Genomic DNA, 19,778 nt, shown 5'->3' with positions numbered 1-19,778 from the left:
TCAGGTTTCACCAAAACAAAATGAAAACATCCGGTTAATTTTCAGAATAAAACACTCTGTGTTATCACCAGATCGTATTTCACTTAACTACAACAACAAACCAAAGTCATGATGAGCGGAGCCAGACCTGGAGTCAACAGGTCAGAGGTTTTCAGAGGACCAGAAAGACAACATGGATGAGGAGAGGAGGAGGAGAATCCTTGATTCAGTGATTACAGAGGGAAAACCTCGGTCACATGACTCCAGCTGTCCGGAGCAGGAGAGCAGCTCCCTCGGCTGGTGGTGAAGCTTTCAGCAGAGTGTCTGCCCCCTGGTGGCTGGCTGCAGTTTAGGTAAAAAAAATCCGTAGTCAAACTTTAAAAAATAAATACACATCGTACGAATGTTTCTCCCATCCGTATGCTGTGGTGATATGTAGTTAGTATTTGACTGTTTTGTGTTCAAGGCCTCTTTTTTCTGAAAAGTTTATTTTTCGTTAGTTATTAGAGGTTAAAAAACAGGGTTTTACTTCTGGGTTTAGATTTGATTCACAGCCGCCGTAGAGTGAAACTTCAAAGGACACACAGCGTCTTATGTAGGGTGGAACTCATTACAGTGGCTTCACAGACTCTGGCTGCACAATGGCTGCACCCAGGAGTTGGATTTTTTGGCTTCAGAACCGTACAACGGGAAGAGGCGGAGCAACGCTGTCCATTTTTATTTACAGTCTATGGTCTGGAGGTCCTGCTCTGTGCTGCGTTCTAAAAACACAACCGCTGAGTGTTGACGGATGAGAGAGCACAGAGCTGCAACCTTCAGTCTAAAAATATGAGTCCAGTGCAGAAGTGCTAAAAACTGCAGTTCATAGAGGATCCGCTTGAGGCTGGCTCAGGGAAACCAGAAACCTCATACACACCAATTCAAAGAGACGATCTTTACAGCAGAAATAAACATGTTTACAGCCTGGTTCAAAAGACCAGTGTAGTCTGGATAGCTCATTTCATCGGCACACACTGTACAGGGGGTGAATATTTTTCTAATGCAGCATTTTTGAAGGTATTGAGGTTATGAGTCTTCTCTTTAAAGGTGACATATCATGCAAAATGGACTTTTTAATGGTTCTCTACCTGAAATATGTTTCCCTGGCATGTCTACAAACCCCCCGAGAATGAAAAGAATCCATTCTGCCCCTGTTCTGATTTCTACACCTTTCTGTAAATGTGTGTGAAACCAGCCGTTTCAGACTTCCGTGTTTTTGTTACGTAACAACAATATCCGGTCTGCCACGGAGTCAGAGCTCAGAGCTTGTTCAGCCCATAGACTGTATAAAATACAACTCAACCCCTCCTCTGTTTTTCATTCCCTGCACACATGTGTGCTAACAAGGAGCTTAGGAGGGAGGCATGCTAGTTGTAGGCTGTCTTAATAAACACAAAGGTCGGTTTTACTCCCCACATCTGCAGATTTGAAGATCTAGTGGATGATTTTTATTTATCATGGATAAGTGCTAGCGCTAGTTAGCATAGCCACATAGCTACATGTTCGTAGCTGTGTACCAAGACACACGTCGACATACTGACAAATAAAACAACAAGAAACACTAAATCTGTGACCAATCCTTCAGAAAGGTCCTGCTGCAGGCGCCTCTCCATCAGGATCAGATTCTGGATCAGATTCAGAGGGTTGAAGTAACGCGGGTCTGTGAGCAGCCGTGTATATTCAGCCAACATGTAAACATTAGATCAACGTGCTGGAGAGCCGAGGCACATCCACTTCCTGAGGGGGCGTGGTCAGAGAGAAAACAGAGTGTTCTGAGGAGGACTGAAGAAGAGGGTTTTTCAGGCAGACCAAAATCTGATTTCAAAGTGTTTTTTTGAGCATAAACTTTAAAGACATGTTTTGGGGACCTCTTAGACCAATATATATTGATGAAAAAAGCGAATGATATGTCCCCTTTAAGTCAAAATTACTCGACAGCAGCAATATGGCTCCCGCTGACTGGCCTCAAAACAGCTCTTCAGAAACAGATGGGTGATGTCACGGATACTACATCCATATTTTATACAGTCTATGGTGTTGACGGACGAAAGAGCATGGAGCCAGACCGCAACGGATCCAGTGGAAGGTCAATGTAACATGTATGACTGAAAACCAGCAGGCGGACCAGACAGGAGCCTCCTCCATGATCCCCTGCTCCGTCATGTGTTTCTAAGTCACCAGAAATAAAGAAACAGTGCACACAAGCAGCTTTGAAACACAGAAGTATATTTTGCTTTTAGATCCAACAAAACAATCATGACATCCTCTCGTGAGGTTTTCATGCAACAGAAATATAGGAAGGAAAAGGAGGCTAGGAGAGAAGGAAGAAAGAAAGAAGAGGGTGTAATTCTGCAACACAAGGTACCAGTTCATTGGAGGCAGTGAAGATAGAAAAGGATTTTAGATAAGGGTAAAGCAGTTGCTGTTCCTTATCCTACCAGCAGAAGGCAGTGACACTAAAGGATCCCCAAAGCAGAGGTGTGGCTGGTTAGGAAGCTCCTGTGCAAAGGTTTGGTATAAGTTAATCCCAGCTCAGTCCTAATGATAGTGGATGCTGCTGCACCAGCAAGAACTCAACAAGTCTCCGACTCTCTTTCACTTAACGTTCACAGCTGGTCAGTGTATTCTGAGCCTCTTCTGACACTCTGGGCGGTGTGTGTCACATATATCTGCTGTGACAGGAGTTGCTCCCTGACTAGAAAAAGAAAAATATATATAATATTTTATCTTTCTATCTTACATGGCTGAGAGAGGACTCAGCCAAGTGTGGTGGAAATATCTGAAAGTGTGTTTTCCTCAGCTTCCTGTGTGTGTAGAGTTTAATCTGTCTGAACCTGCAGCACGGAGCTGCTGCCCCATAGATGACATCTGCCTGGATTCAGCACACATTTTCTTTCATCACGACATTTTAAATTCATACTGAGTCCTTTTACAGAGCAGGGGTAGACCAAGTCCATGGACGTGATGAAGTTACAGGATTATAAGAGTGGCTGAAGAACTACACTACCAGTCAAAAGTTTGGACACACCTTCTCATTGAAGGGTTTGTATTTATTGTAATGATTGTAAACACTGTAGATTAATACTGAAGACATCAACACTATGAAAGAACATATATGGAATTATTGAATGAACCAAAAAGTGTTAAACAAAGCAGAATCTGTTTTATATTTTAGATTCTGTAAAGTAGCCCCCTTTTTACTTCATGACAGCTTTGCACACTCTTGGTATTCTCTCAGTCTGCTTCATGAAGTGGTCTCCTGGAATGGTTTCTAATGAACATGAGCCTTGTCAAGAGTTCATTTGTAGAATGACTTGCCTTCTTAATGTGTTTGAGACCATCAGTTGTGTTGTTCAGAGGTAGGGTTAGTACACAATGGATAGCCCTATTTGACTACTGTTGTAATCCAGATTATGGTTAAACCAGATTATTTCATAGTTTTGATGTCTTCAGTATTAATCTACAATGTGTGAAAAATAATTAAAATAAATAAAACCATTGAATGAGAAGGTGTGTCCAAACTTTGACTGGTAGTGTATTTCAACCATTTACTACAAGAGGCTCCTTAAAGTGTGTGATTCTGTTTGAATGAATGAGTGAACCCTGGCAGCTGGTTCATTTGAACATAATACTGTAATACTACATTATTAGACTGCTATCTGTATAGGTGCAGAGAGATTGGAGATAATTTGAACACAAAAGTGGGCAGATTAATCCATACGATGCATCATAAAACATGAAGTAATCCTTAATCCAGAAAGTAACTTCTATCAAGAGTGGAATGAAAATAAAGGCAGAAAGATGTGCAATATTTAACTACTGCTTCATCACAAACATACCTTGTGTTAAAGCTAGGGGTGGTAGTCACGGAGAACTAGCATGAATTTGAATGTAGCATTTCCACAGGACTCCGTCTAACCCCTCCCCCCCTCCCCTCGGAGCACCTCCAAAACGACGCCCCCGCTCACATGCACGCTGCAGCGCCGCTGATTCACGACCATATGATGGTGACTGATTCATAACCGGTCCTCAGCACATGGTTTGTGTTTTGAACCATGTCAACTCATGTCTCACTCAGCGGTAAGAAAACACCGACACATTCTCATAGTGAAAGTTAAAAACACAAACAAACATGAAATGTACGCTCTGCAGGAGGCGGGCAGAATGGCAGGACGGGATTTGATTGGTTTCATCATTTGGCTCCTGATGGCAGGGATTGGTTGGTGTTTTCCCAGGTTTACTCCGGCTGTAGAGGCCTCAGATGTCAGCACATAGCTACAGTATCTCTGCAGTCAGAGCCGGTGTTTACACATGCAGGGTGTTAAAGGCTTCTTTATTTGAAAGGTAGTTTGAAGATTTGCTTTTCCTTATAATTGAAGGAACTTATTTGATGCCATCTTAATGTCAACTTCCTTGTTGCCTCCAAAAAGCATCCAAAATGTCAATTAAGGACGTCAGTTAGTGCAAACACAGCCAATAATCTCTGTCGCCGTATGTCTGTAAATCCTAAAAGCTCCTATTAGAACATGTAACTCTACATGTCCCTTCATCTACCTGCTCTGCAGACAGACTAATCCAGGAGATTATGAAAGCAATCAGCTGGAGAGTGATGAACAAGCCCTTAGTAAGTTCTCTGTCTGTCAGAGGAATATGGAGGGGAGGGGAGGAGGGGAGGGGAGAGGGTGTTCCCCAAAGCACAACAAATACTCAATCCTGTCTGCCTGGTGGAGCGTGGAGGAGGCTGCAGAGCTACAAAAAGATACCGGAGTGTATTCTGTGTGTTTGTCATCTTTTAGTTCAGAGGATCATGCAGTAAAGTTACAGGTTACAACTATCTTAATTACTGCTCATTGTTTAAGAACTTTAAAATACTTAAAAATTAAGAAACAACACAATATGATAATAATACTATAAAAGTTAGCATCAAGCATACAGTGCATATTCACATGCACATACTGTACACTCATACATACCAGATGCACAGCCGTACTTGATATAAACACATGGTGGCTCAAACGATATGTGCTACTGGTGTCATTGATCATAAGCATTATGATGGGATACGCTTATTTTACAATCTTACATTGTAACAAATCAACAAAACCCAAAGACTTCAATCTGAACTCACGTTTCCTCTCTCCGTCTCTGTAAACTGGAGCATGGTCATTTTAACAACGTATCAAAGTTAAGGACAATCATAAGAATACAAATCAATAAATAAAACAATGGAGGAAAACAATATGTACAAAGCAAGAAGGGGAACTTCAAACTGAACAACAACCAAAAAAAAAATCTGTATATCAGTGAAACTAAATGGGATCTTAGGCCTTCTTTTTCTCAGCGAAAGATCATACAGCAGTAAAATCCCAATAATACCCCACCCCTCTACACCCCACCCACCTGCTCAGACCAGGAAGCTACGCTACATAATACTGCCTTTCAATGCCATAGAGTGCTTCATACATGAAGACTTTTCATCTTATGATATACATAGACGTACAATATATACATGTTATACATGTGTTGGAGGGCACACTGAGAAATTCACTCCCTGTGTCGAACTCGCCGGGAATCCCTCGCTCCAGGAAAAGAAAGATATTGAGGAACATTAGTAGACTCCACTACTCTACTTTAAACCTATGCATGTCTCTTCACTCCTCCTAACAGAGAAAAATAAAAAGTAAAACCTCAGAGATTACTTTTCCTTGCCCCCTTACATTTCTCCATCCTTTATATCACACAATAACAACAGAAAAGATGATATGAGAGACGAGAACCATCATGCATTGATTTGAGTGACTGTTTCAATAGCATCAGAGAGAGTGAGGAAGAAAGGGGGTGTCGAAGGGTCGGGGGGTTGGGGGGGGCCTTTCAGAACTGGGAAGCAGAGCTCGGGTCGCACTGAAGTAGCCGGACGATGGAAGGGTCGCTTTTGGCACCTTTGATGAATTCCTCCAGAGACAATTTACCTGCAAGATAACAGAATGAGAGGATGGTAAGAAACACATGATGCAAGGACATAAGGCCTTTACAGGAAGACTGCACAAATGACAACGTGACTGCAGTCAGTGAAGTTTCAGAGATGGAGACAAAACGATCATTAATAGTACTCAATCATCAATCATACTACATTTCTCTATCCTGAAAACTACCTGAGATAAACTACTCAGCCAGTGTTCAGGGTCTCTGGTCTAACTAGGAGTTTAATCACTGGCTGGTGTCGCTTAGTTCTGTTCAATGGAGAAATAGTATCAGCCATGCTAGCTTGTGGCAGCTCAGAGAAACTGGATGCATTGATTTGTGTGTCTTCTCAGTAAGTCACGTTCCTCTGTGTGTGTGTTGGAAGCCAAGCTTGTCTGTACTTTGTTTTGATTGCAGGGCTAGCCAAAGCTTTTCAAGGCAGATGGTAGAGTGGAGTGAGAAGTGCTTAAGTGGAAACATTATCAAAAAACAAAAGCATGAACCTCAAACATATTTGACTTGATGTTTTGGGTTTCTTGCTAAGCCCTGTCACACCTTTAGCCAGTGTATGCTGGCGTATAAAGAAATTGGCGAGTACGCTGGCATACGTCGCACAAGTTATAGGTACGTTTTGTTCAAGTTAAGAACACGCTGAAGCACGCTGGTATACGTCTTAGTACGGCGAGTAAGTCGAAAAAAAGTTGTGCATGCACAACATTTTTGCCGTTTGCCCGTCACCCTGGTTCTCAAAACACTTCAATGGCTCCCCATTCAAAAGAAGAATCATTTTCAAAATCACATTATTAGTCCATGAAGCACTCAATGGTTCAGCTCCCCAGTACATCTCTGACTTGCTCACAGTGTCTAACCCGACCAGGATCCTTAGGTCAGCAGGTGGACACAGATGACACAGTTATCTATATCCATGCTAAAACAAGAGAACAAGCTGCATCCAAACTCTCTGCAGCATTAAACAAAGTCTCAGATTGGCTCACTCACAACTGTCTAACGCTTAATGTGAGCAAAACTGCAGGAATGTATTTTTCTATCAGGGGAAACAATACACCTCAACCTGATATGACTGTAAACAGAGAGGTAATACAGATTGTTCAACATTTCAAGTTTCTGGACGGAACAATTGACTCCAATCAAAATTTTAAGAAACATGTAAAAAATGGTCCACTGTCCAGCTCTTTACCCTTGCGAGGCTCCTGGAGGGGGCATGGGAGTTTGCCCATCCAGTCTACATGTGTTTTGTGGACTTGGAGAAAGCCTACGATCGTGTACCACGGGGGCTCTTGTGGGGGGTACTGCGGGAGTATGGGGTTCGGGGGCCGCTACTGCGAGCTATCCGATCCCTGTACGACCAAAGTGAGAGTTGTGTCCGCATACTTGGCACAAAGTCGGACGCGTTCTCGGTGCGTGTTGGACTCCGCCAGGGTTGCCCTTTGTCACCGGTCCTGTTTGTAATCTTTATGGACAGGATCTCCAGGCGCAGCCGGGGGGAGGAGGGTCTCCAGTTCGGGGAGCTTGGAATCTCATCTCTGCTTTTTGCAGACGATGTGGTTCTGTTGGCTTCCTCGAGCGGGGACCTCCAGCGGGCATTGGGGCGGTTTGCAGCTGAGTGCGAAGCGGCCGGGATGAGAGTTAGCACCTCCAAGTCTGAGGCCGTGGTTCTCTGCCGGAAAACGGTGGATTGCTCTCTCTCGGTGGGGAGTGAGACTTTGCTCCAAGTGGGGGAGTTTAAGTATCTCGGGGTCTTGTTCGCGAGTGAGGGTAAAGGAGCGTGAGATCCACAGGCGGACTGGTGCGGCGTCAGCAGTGATGCAGACGTTGTATCGGACCATTGTGGTGAAGAGGGAGCTGAGCCGGAAGGTAAAGCTTTCGATTTACCAGTCGGTCTACGTTCCAACCCTCACCTATGGTCATGAGCTGTGGGTCATGACCGAAAGGATAAGATCGCGGATACAAGCGGCTGAAATGAGTTTCCTGCGAAGGGTGTCTGGGCTCGGCCTTAGAGGTAGGGTCAGGAGCTCGGACATCCGGAGGGAGCTCGGAGTAGAGCCGCTGCTCCTCCGCGTCGAAAGGAGTCAGCTGAGGTGGTTCGGGCATCTGATAAGGATGCCTCCCGGACGCCTCCCTTTAGAGGTGTTCCGGGCACGTCCAACTGGGAGAAGGCCCCGGGGTAGACCCAGAACGCGGTGGAGGGATTATATCTCCCGCCTGGTCTGGGAACGCCTCGGGATTCCCCAGGAGGAGCTGGAAAGTGTCGCCGGGGAGAGGGATGTCTGGGTCAATTTGCTTGGACTGCTACCCCCGCGACCCGACCCCGGATAAGCGGAAGAAAATGGATGGATGGATGGATGTAAAAAATGTCTGCAGAAATGTAAGAGCCAGCCTTATGAACTTCAGACATGTCAGGCATCAGTTACCTTTGGCCGCTGCTAAACTCTACATGCACTCAATGATTTTTTTCTCATCTATCTTATTGTGCCACGAGCTGGTCTCAGGCTGGAGCAACCACTCTAAAACCATTATACACCCTCTACAAACCATCACTGACAACTCTGGATAAAAAAAACAAGGAAGTACCACCACTGTAGAATCATTACAAAATATAACTTAATGACCCCTGACAGTTTTCTTTGTTATGCAGATATGTGTCTGATGTATAAATTAATTCATGATCAGGCCCCACCACCACTTAAACAATGTGTGTTACTCTGCAGGAACAATCTTAGGGAGACCAGGGCATCAGCAAGAGGAGACTGTTCAGCTAAACTTAGGAAGACTGCATTTGGACAGTCTGCATTTTCAGTCAGAGCAGCAGGAAAATGGAACTCAATCCCGACCCACATTAGAGACTGTACAAACCTCAGTGTTTTTAAAAGTACACTGAAATTATGGCTCAAGGAAAAACAATCATGTGATCATCTGAATGCATCAAATCAGAGACAATGAAATGTCATTTTAAATGTGCTGTTATTAGTGATGGACTGTGTTGAGCAGTCTATGTATTGTTTTAAATGCTAGTATGTTTTCTTATCGTTTGTATTGTACATTTGTTAACATCTTCCTGCCCAGGGACCACAGATGAAAATTAGCTTATAGCTAACTCTGGCTTGACAGTTTTTGTTTTGCATGGCCCCTGTCAAATAAACTAATAAATAAATAAAAGTCTTTTAAATATACCCAGAGTCAAATCAAAGTCTGGTGAAGGGGCCTTTAGTTACTGTGGTCCTTTTCTGCTGACCTCAGGTCCATCACTACTGTGTCCACTTTTAAAAGAAGACTGAAAACATATTTATTTTCTCAAGCGTATGAATGATATGATGACTGTTGTGACCGGCTGCATGTGCAGGGACACTTGCTGTTTGTTTGATTGCTGTGTCTGATGAATGTTGGGTGTATCTATTGTTTTCTGATTTTATTCTCTTTATTTTTTATAAAAATGTCTTTCTGTTTTTAATTCTCCATGTAAAGCACATTGAGCTATGTGTAATGAAATGTGCTTTATAATTAAAATTGCTATTGTTATATTTCTATATGTCCAACATACGCCTGTTGTTCTGCGATGGTTGACACACGTTCACACACGTAGAGCTGTGTGTCTGCGTGTGTGTGTGTGTGTGTGAGAAGCCTTGGAGCCCTCACTCAGTGTCAAACAGCAGAGCCTCTGAAACAGAAGCTGAAGCCAGCATGTCAGAGTCTGCTGGTGTTCAATGATAAAGCTGCTGTTGTTGAATTCAATGAAGTTCAAAATGTGACGTTTTTGAAAGCCCTGCAGTCAATAAGTGTAACTTCTCTTTAAGTGTTCCTGCTGGTTTCACTCCTCTGACACTCTCCACGCCTCATCATGTTCTTACAAAGAGAGACTGCAGAGTTTTTAATAACACACACCTTTTTGAATCACCAATGAAGAGCATCTCATTTCAACACGCATGCATCCTCATTAACGAGCTGCAGCCTTTTTATACACTTTGCCTGTGTTATTACACTGCCGCACGCTTTGCACAAGTGGACTATAGTTGGGCAGAAGTTATGAATATGAGATGTATACGCCCAAAACTGAAAAAACATCAGCGTATGTCAGCGTTTTAGAGGCATTTTGATACGTCGAGTGTTTGAGTCGAGTGTTTCTTCCTTCAGGAGTTCTCCTCTGGCTCTTTCAGGATCTGTTCATGAGAGGCAGCTCTGTCCAAAAGTCTGAGGCTTCAGAGTCTGAGGGGCTGATGTGTTTAACCAACAGGGCTGACATTAAGCTAGCTGTTGGTGGTCTGCAAACATTCAGCTGGGCTGCAATGGATTCTTTATATACTTTTAAAATGTACGAAAGAAGACAAGAACCAATCTGTAGAATCCATTCATCCATTATCTTGACCGCTTATCCCGTTAGGGGTCACGGGGGGCTGGAGCCTATCCCAGCTGGCTTCGGGCGGAAGGCAGGGTACACCCTGGACAGGTCGCCAATCTATCACAGGGCTAACACAGAGAGACAGACAACCATTCACACACACACTCACACCTACGGGCAATTTAGAGTGATCAATCAACCTGAGCATGTTTTTGGATTGCGGGAGGAAGCCGGAGTACCCGGAGAGAACCCACACATGCACGGGGAGAACATGCAAACTCCACACAGAAAGGCACCCGCCCGGCCGGGGATTCAAACCAGGAACCTTCTAGCTGTGAGGTAACAGCGCTACCCACTGCATCACCGTGCAGTCCAATCTGTAGAATAATCTACCTATTAGATCTTCTTTTTCATTGTATGGGTAAGAGAGGGATTCTTATGATAATCACATGGTATAAACACAGGCTGAGATCTTTATGTACACGTGTGAGATCTTTTATTTTAACATTTAATGATCATTTCATGTTTAAAGGAGGACATATTTCAGTCCAGAGAATGGACAGTGTAGAAGTCCTAAATTCTTTCATGGATCTCCAGCTTCCAGTAAAATCAGAGAAGATGACTATCTGTATTAAACTCTTACATTCATCCCCAGTTCACCCCTCCCACCTCCCTCCTCCCTATCTGCAGCATGTTCATCCCTTCATGTTTCCATTTCCTCCTCTCACCATCGTTATTAAGGTCCATTTGTCTGAAGATTTTATCTGTCCTCTTCTCCGGCGTGGACTCATCCTCTGGCATCTTCATCACAGATGACACCATCTTATAGATGGCCTGATATACGGAGCGGAGAGAGACAGAGAGAGGCAGAGAGAAACAGAGAGAAACAGGGAAGAAAGGATGATTAGGGAGAACAGAAATAATGTCAAGCTAGCAAGGACCAATTATGAAGACTCAGCTGGAACAAAGCTGAGCTGAAAATAAAGTCACTCTGGCTTGATGGTGATAAACACACTTTCTAAAGTTCACACTATCTGACGTTTGTTAGTCCAGATCTACTCTCTGGGCAGCTTCTGCACAAACACACACAATGCTGTTAGGCTGTGAAACAACAACACACAGACACACACTTACAGAGATCACATGTCATCAAACAGACTTCATTGTTTTGATCTGATACGTCTTTATCATAGACTGTATAAATAATAGAAGTAGTATCCGTGACGTCACCCATCTGTTCCTGAGCGCTGTTATTAATCCTCACCCCACACTATAATTACACTTCATTACCCGGCTCTCTCACTGATCTAAGGTGAGGGGAAACCGTTAGCTTCCGTTAGCATCAAAACAACATAGCTGAAACGTTAGCTTAGGTTAGCATGCTACATCTGCAGGCTACAGATGTTTCCATCTTGGATCCTGTCCATCAATATGATGAAGGAGCGGAGCAGGTGAGAGAAACTTTAGGTTAGTGATCTCTCCAAAGAAACTTTAACCATGAGCGGTGGTGATGATAGCAGCAGGGTTCAAAGTTGTGACATTAGTTTCTTTTTAAAGGTGTGTGAACCACAGAGCTCAGAGAAGAAGGAGAGCTGAATGAGGACAGTTTCATGTTCAATCCACCACAACAGGCAGAGAAGAATCCATCACCATGGAACGATCACTGACGAGGAATCACTGGGACTATTTTTAAAAACTGTAAACATAAATCATTTAAATCAATAAAATCATCTTTAATCAATGTTTTTAAAACACTTTGTTTCTTGTTCTGATCTTGTTTCCTCTTGTCCAAATCTTTGTTTGTGTTGTTCTTGTTCTTGTATGTACGTCGCTTTGGATAAAAGCGTCTCCTAAATGACATTGTAACATTATTATTATTATTATTATTATTATTATTATTGTTATTATTATTATTATTATTATTATTATTATTATTATTATTATTATTGTTAATAATGTTGTTATTATTATTATTATTGTTAATAATGATATTATTATTATTATTATTATTGTTAATTATGTTATTATTATTATTATGATTATTGTTATTATTATTATTATTAATAATGTTATTATTATTATTATTATTATTATTGCTATTGTTATTATTATTGTTAATAATGTTATTATTATTATTGTTATTATAATTGTTAATTATGTTATTATTATTATTATTATTATTATTATTAATAATAATGTTATTATTATTATTATTATTATTATTATTATTATTGTTATTATTATTATTGTTAATAATGTTATTATTATTATTATTAATAATAATGTTATTATTATTATTATTATTATTGTTATTATTATTATTATTATTATTATTAATAATGTTATTATTATTACTATTATTATTAATATTGTTAATAATGTTATTATTATTATTATTATTATTATTATTATTATTATTATTATTACTGTGCAGAGGCTGGAGGTTGAAGGTTAGCTTGTAGCATGATAATGTAAACAAAACTGACCCACTATAGTGTCCTCTCTCTCTCTCTCTCTCTCTCTCTCTCTCTCTCTCTCTCTCTCTCTCTCTCTCTCTTTACAATGACACAGTTGGCCCCTCCTCTCATGCACAACCTCAATGAGCTTGAGTATAATCTCAGTATTCTGCACACTCATGGATAAACTGCTTAATTTTAATTTGCTAATCTATGAGACCCAGAAGCACACACACACACACACACACGCATGCACGCACACACAGGACTTCAAGTTTTCATGTTGCCTGTTGCTTGTGCTAATATTTTCATCAGCACATTTATTGAACGTATTTGTCTTCACAGCATTCATCGTTTCTTTTGATGATATTTTGTTCCTGCCTATAACAAGAAACAAGTTTAACTTTTGTGTGACCTTTCTTTTTAATTCCTAGTCATCTTTTTGAACAGCTCAGTCATAACGACTCCAGTCTTTATTTTCCTCGCTTTATAGTTAAAGTGTCATCGCTAGGCCGACGAAGAACACTTTTAACTTTTACAGTGAGCAAATCAAGAAAGCCTTCCATCCTCCACCACGAAGCAACAGTCGGAGTGAAGCCTCGTCCATCCAAATAGAGCTGAAGGAATCTACCTCGGGGCCGGCTGAGATAAAGGAATCTGCACCGCGGCTGTGACGTCTTGGTTCGCTGGACAATCCAATGGAGCGGGACACTTACGTGGTCGGATCAAACAATTCGCCAGACCCATCGGAGATTCCTGAGTGGAGCCTCTCAAAGTAGGCAAACTCTTTCCACGACTGTGATCGTTGTGTGGTGTGTTTCAAATCCAATATGTTACCGCCTTTTAGCGTCAAAGTTGGGAATAGAAATCAGCGTGTTTAATTCCTTAAAGGTGACATATCATGCTAAATCGACTTTTTAATGGTTCTCTACCTGAAATATGTTTCCCTGGCATGTCTACAAACCCCCCGAGAATGAAAAAAATCCATTCTGCCCCTGTTCTGATTTCTCCACCTTTCTGTAAATGTGTGTGAAACCAGCCGTTTCAGACTTCCGTGTTTTTGTTACGTCACAACAATATCCGGTCTGTAACGGAGTCAGAGCTCGGAGCTTGTTCAGCCCATAGACTGTATAAAATACAACTCAACCCCTCCTCTGTTTTTCATTCCCTGCACACATGTGTGCTAACAAGGAGCTTAGGAGGGAGGCATGCTAGTTGTAGGCTGTCTTAATAAACACAAAGGTCGGTTTGACTCCCCACGTCTGCAGATTTGAAGATCTAGTGGATGATTTTTATTTATCATGGATAAGTGCTAGTGCTAGTTAGCAAAGCTACATGTCGTAGCTGTAGCTGTGTACCAAGACACACGTCGACATACTGACAAATAAAACAACAAGAAACACTAAATCTGTGACCAATCCTTCAGAAAAGGTCCTGCTGCCTTTCTGGCAGAGGTCGGTTTTACTCCCCACGTCTGCAGATTTGAAGATCTAGTGGATGATTTTTATTTGTCATGGATAAGTGCTAGCGCTAATTAGCATAGCCACATAGCTACATGTGCATAGCTGTAGCTGTAGCTGTGTACCAAGACACATACTGACAAATAAAACAACAAGAAACACTAAATCTGTGACCAATCCTTCAGAAAGGTCCTGCTGCAGGCGCCTCTCCGTCAGGATCAGATTCTGGATCAGATTCAGAGGGTTGAAGTAACGTGATCTCTGAGCAGCCGTGTATATTCAGCCAACATGTAAACATTAGATCAACGTGCTGGAGAGCCGAGCCACATCCACTTCCTGAGGGGGCGTGGTCAGAGAGAAAACAGAGTGTTCTGAGGAGGACTGAAGAAGAGGGTTTTTCAGGCATGCCAAAATCTGATTTCAAAGTGTTTTTTTGAGCATAAACTTTAAAGACATGTTTTGGGGACCTCTTAGACCAATATATATTGATGAAAAAAGCGTGATATGTCACCTTTAAACCAATTAGATTCTATACACGTATCCAACATCGCTATTGCCAAGATAGACCTTATTATTGTTTCAAGCCTCTTAATGATTGATACCTCAAGGTATCTCTGTTTATGATTTGTTTAATTGTTCATTGTGTGTTAATATGTTCGTCCCAATATTATTCCTCTTTTAGTAAATAAATGTTTTTATATCATAGAGAAGTTGTCTGTATACTCATTTCATCAGTAGGTTTAGCCAATGCACATGTGAAGAACTACACGACTTTAGGATTTCAGATGTCAGATGATTTTTAGATATAATAATAGAGACTGATCCAAATTGTTAAACGTAATCAAATCTAACTATCCAGGTAATTAGACAAGATAACGTCCTCTTACGAGGTGGTGCCCTAATCATACGAGGAAAATGTATATGAAATTTTAATTTCATATTTGATACATTTTTAAATGTTTTAATATTTTGATATCTGACAATACGCTACAGGTGGGTGGGTAATATGGGTGGTTGTGTGGGTAGAGGGCAAATGTTCTTGTTTGTAAAATGAAAAACTATAAAGCATTTAAAAAATCAATAAAATCATCTTTAATCAATGTTTTTAACATCGTGTTTGTATCTGAAGTTAGTAGACGGGTAATAAGCGGGATCATGTATGGTTAGCAGGTGAGAATCCCGACAGGGTGAGACAAGACACAATGCGAAGGTTAGCATACATTATCTCTTCGCGTCGGGGTCTTGCAAGACATGTTCCACAATTATTCTGAGGAGGAAGAAGTCCTCAACACAAAGAATCGTCAAGTCACCTGAAAATTGGTCATCTCAACAAAGATGTATTCAAGAAATGGGAAGCAGCAGTTTTTGCATTGGCACCAATTAGGTGAGTGCAGTAGTGCTGATTCAAGAGCTGCAGAGGGTTTACCAGAGACAACCCAAAGCCAAAGCAATACACGACAACATCTCTGAATTTACAGCACCTCATGGCCAACACTTCTCTGAGGTAGAATCTGAGGACTGTGCCTGCTAATGGCATATTTGGAACAGCATCCAAAGTCACTGTGACTTTGCAGACACATCCTTACTTATCTCCTTACCCGCCCTCTATGATGTGATCTCTACGCACATTCATAGTCTGATCCACAACATCAGTGACTTCAGTTTGATCAGGAAAAGATGGACTTCTGGTGTTAGTCCAGTGAGTATGTTGAGTTTGACAGACTTAAACATGAAGGAGACATTATGCATGCAGGAGAGCTCCGGTTCACTTAAACAAATTAAATAAAAAACAATTGAAGAGTTGGAACTGTTTTTTTTGTGTTTGGTTGTGATTTGGCGCTATACAAATAAAGATTGATTGATTGATTGATTGATTTTTGATAAAGCTTATAGTTAGAGCTGGATCAGGCTTGGACCAGCTCTTAGTTATGCTGCTATAGGCTTAGACTGACACACTGGGATCCTGTCTTTCCCTCTCTCTCCTCTGTCTGCCTGTCTCCTACTTAAACTCTTCCTGTCCCATTAAAGTTACTAACCATAGACCTTTCTGGAGTCCCTGAGCTCCCTTGTCTCGTAGGTTCCTCTGGATCTCTGCTGCTGTGGACGTGCCAGACTCCAGCTGCTTCAACTACTACCATCCGTCTCACCACTATCATCTCTCTCTCTCTTCAATCAATCAATCTTTATTTGTATAGCACCAAACGTAATATTGAATCAAGGCTGAGGGAGACATTATGCATGCAGGAGAGCTCCGGTTCACTTAAACAAATTAAATAAAAAACAATTGAAGAGTTGGAACTGTTTTTTTTTTTGTGTGCCTTTTTGTGTGTTTACAAAAGAGATTCAAGTTTAGGCTGATTTGTACTTCTGCGTCTCCCCTCCACAGCAGGGGCTGACGCTGACATGAGCACCACAGACTTGTGCATCGATGTGTCCGTGTCGCGCAGCAATTCTCCTCCGAAACGCTTGAGGGCAGTGTGGTCTCTCTGCTAGCCGGTCACCTGCTTCCTGCATGTATCTACAGCTGATACATGTTGCTGTTCATCATACAGACATGATTACATGAAGAATAGAGAGGAGGAGATGAAATACACGGCCCATGTGCGGCCGATGAGCGGGATCCCAGAAGTGTCCGCGTCGATTCTACTTGTAGTTACATTTTGGAGGAGGTGCACGTCAGCTAGGTGTGTAGGCCTCTGCGTAGGTACAGGAGCTACGCAGACCTCCGGCGTAGGCTGCGCCATTGATTTGAAGCAGAAGTATAAATCAGGCTTTAGAATTGGAGAGTATAGAGTAATAATATAAATCTTTGCCTTCCTGACCCCAGTTGCCCATAAACAACACATTTTATCGCCACTATCATCTCTCTCTCTCTCTCTCTCTCTCTCTCTCTCTCTCTGCAGTCCGCTGCAGCTTGAGTACTGACTAGAACTAGGAAGAGAGAGTACATTACTCCAGTGTTAGCTTCTCTACACTGACTCCCCATAAAATCTAGAATAGAATTTAAAATCCTTCTTCTGACCTACAAAGCTCTTAATGATCAGACACCTTCATATCTTAAAGAGCTCATAGTGCCCTATTACCCCTCTAGAACTCTACACTCCCAACATGCAGGCCTGCTGGCCTAATGTCTCTAAAAGTAATATGGGAGGTAGAACCTTCAGTTATCAGACCCCTCTCCTTTGGAATCATCTACCGGTCAGGGTCTGGGAGGCAGACACCCTCTCTACTTTTAAGAGTAGGCTTCAAACTTTCCTTTTTGATAAAGCTTATAGTTAGAGCTGGATCAGGCTTGGACCAGCTCTTAGTTATGCTGCTATAGGCTTAGACTGACACACTGGGATCCTGTCTTCAAATTCAAATTCAAATTTGCTTTTATTGGCATGAACAACGAGATATTATTGCCAAAGCACATAAATTCCTACAGTACATTATATATATTCACAACACACTACACTCATCATATATACATTAATCACACATTATCTTTCCCTCTCTCTCCTCTGTCTGCCTGTCTCCTACTTGAACTCTTCCTGTCCCATTAAAGTTACTAACCATAGACCTTTCTGGAGTCCCTGAGCACCCTTGTCTCGTAGGTTCCTCTGGATCTCTGCTGCTGTGGACGTGCCAGACTCCAGCTGCTTCAACTACTACTATCCGTCTCCCCACTATAATCTCTCTCTCTCTCTCTCTCTCTCTTCAATCAATCAATCTTTATTTGTATAGCGCCAAACGTAATATTGAATCAAGCTCTTTAGTGTCAACACATTGCAGTGTTGTAGTGACTCAAGTCAAGTGTTGCAGGACTTGTGACTTGACTTTGACTCGAGCACCGATGACTCGGATTTGTTCTCGGACTCGAGCATTGACTGCAAAAGGACTCGGATGACAGAGAGGAGGACTCAGCTTATATATTGATCCAGACTGTTTTAATGTTCATGTTTGATTTTGTATGTTTCATATGATGTATTCCGTTCAGAGCGAGGGCTGGCACAAGCGTTCGCCAGGATTAAAAGACACGACCAGCCGTGCGTTCTTCTTTCAAAGATTTCACAGTAAATGCAGCGAGAGCAGAGCAACATGTTGGAGATTTAAGAGACCCATCAAGGAAAGAGACCAGCTCAAACTTTAACAGACATCTGTACAGGATGAACCCAGAGAAGAGAGATGCTAAAGTTACTGAGCCCATTCATCACTTCACTGTGTTAGCATGCTAACGATAATATCATTTAACCACAGTTATTAAGTTGATTGGTAAGTTAGAATTCTGATGAATCGTGTTTGGGCTGAGTTTATTGGACACCAGTAGTGATCCCAGAGGATGAACCTTTTAAAAAATCAAACCTATGAACCTCTTTCTACAGTCCCAATGCATCAGCTCACCCCAGCCCTAAATATCATGACCCAGCGTCCTCGGTTTACCTGTACAATCTCCAGCATCTCGTCACGGCTGATGTACCCGTTTCCATCCAGGTCATACATGCTGAAGGCCCATTTCAGTTTCTGCTCCAGTTTTCCCCGTGATGTCACACTCAAGGCGATGATGAACTCCCTGAAGTCTATTGTGCCGTCCCCGTTGGTGTCGAACGTTCGGAAGACGTGTTCAGCAAACTTGGATGCGTCACCGTAAGGGAAGAAATTGGCGTAGATTTTCTTGAACTCCTCCACATTCAGGGTTCCACTTGGGCAATCCTTTAAGAAACCCTGAAAGATTATAAACACATAAAAAGGATGAAAATAATTAATAAAATAAAGTCTTTCATTTCAAAGCCAAACAAATGTATCTGTCCAGGAACTGTTCATTCACACAACGCTTTATTCTCAACGTGAACAAGAAAAAATAAGAAGCTGAAGTTGCATTTCCACCAAGAGTTCCTGGGTCTATTAGCCCGCAGAACTACTTTCCCCTGAACTAAAAGATTCCTGTGCCCCCATTGTTGTCTGTGTTTCAACTGTGGGCTGAAGTCCCGGGTAGATTGTGTAAATCAGGCCAGTGACGTATGGAGGAAATAAAAGTAAATGCACTACACCACCAGACCAGTAGAGGGCAGTAAAACAAAGAGGAATGCCATTCATCACAGATGACACCATAGAAGCAGACAGACAGGCAGGTATCATTATCAGCAACACAACAGTTAGCCTGTTAGCATGAAGAGACTCAGCTGGTCTGTTTTAGATGGTGCTATATTTCATCACAGATGGATTCACTGAATCAACACGTGAGAGGAGATAAGCGCGAGTAGCAAAGACGTTTCAACACGGCTTTAAAATCCTTTTGAACTCAAAAAGCCGTGGCAGAGATCGGACGGTGTTTTGGTTCATAAACGTCTTTAGACGATCATTAAATATCTGATGAGGATATTTTGAAATCTTAATAAAAACTAAACTAGTTTGCATTCCCAGGAACTCCCTCTGTGTTTCAACAGCTGTGTAAACTCCACAAACACTGACACGTTCAGCTGAAGGTATCCAGTTTACAGGGTCACTTTTAAAACCGGAACACCGGGAGAGACGCATTCACGGTGGACT

The 19,778-nt window shown here is 41.9% G+C and overlaps 1 protein-coding gene across 2 annotated transcripts in view; it reads right to left on the bottom strand.

Moving 5' to 3' along the window:
• Nucleotides 1–3,538: 3,538 nt before the first annotated feature.
• The window catches only part of hpca (hippocalcin), an 80,403-nt gene continuing 64,163 nt past the window's right edge, over nucleotides 3,539–19,778 (bottom strand). Inside the window, exons 3-5 of one of the 2 annotated variants that reach the window (XM_034704076.1) lie at nucleotides 18,672–18,953; nucleotides 11,062–11,167; nucleotides 3,539–5,987 (exon numbers count right to left, since the gene is read on the bottom strand). In XM_034704076.1, the coding sequence (XP_034559967.1) occupies nucleotides 5,890–5,987; nucleotides 11,062–11,167; nucleotides 18,672–18,953 (486 nt within the window). In that variant the 3' untranslated portion in view covers nucleotides 3,539–5,889. The remainder of the gene's footprint in view (nucleotides 5,988–11,061; nucleotides 11,168–18,671; nucleotides 18,954–19,778) is intronic. The other variant, XM_034704077.1, reaches the window with a different exon arrangement.

Source organism: Notolabrus celidotus, chromosome 16, assembly GCF_009762535.1.
Source record: "Notolabrus celidotus isolate fNotCel1 chromosome 16, fNotCel1.pri, whole genome shotgun sequence".
NCBI lineage: Eukaryota > Metazoa > Chordata > Actinopteri > Labriformes > Labridae > Notolabrus > Notolabrus celidotus.
The sequence above is the reverse complement of the archived record's forward strand: the minus strand, read 5'-3'. Positions and strand labels throughout refer to the sequence as shown.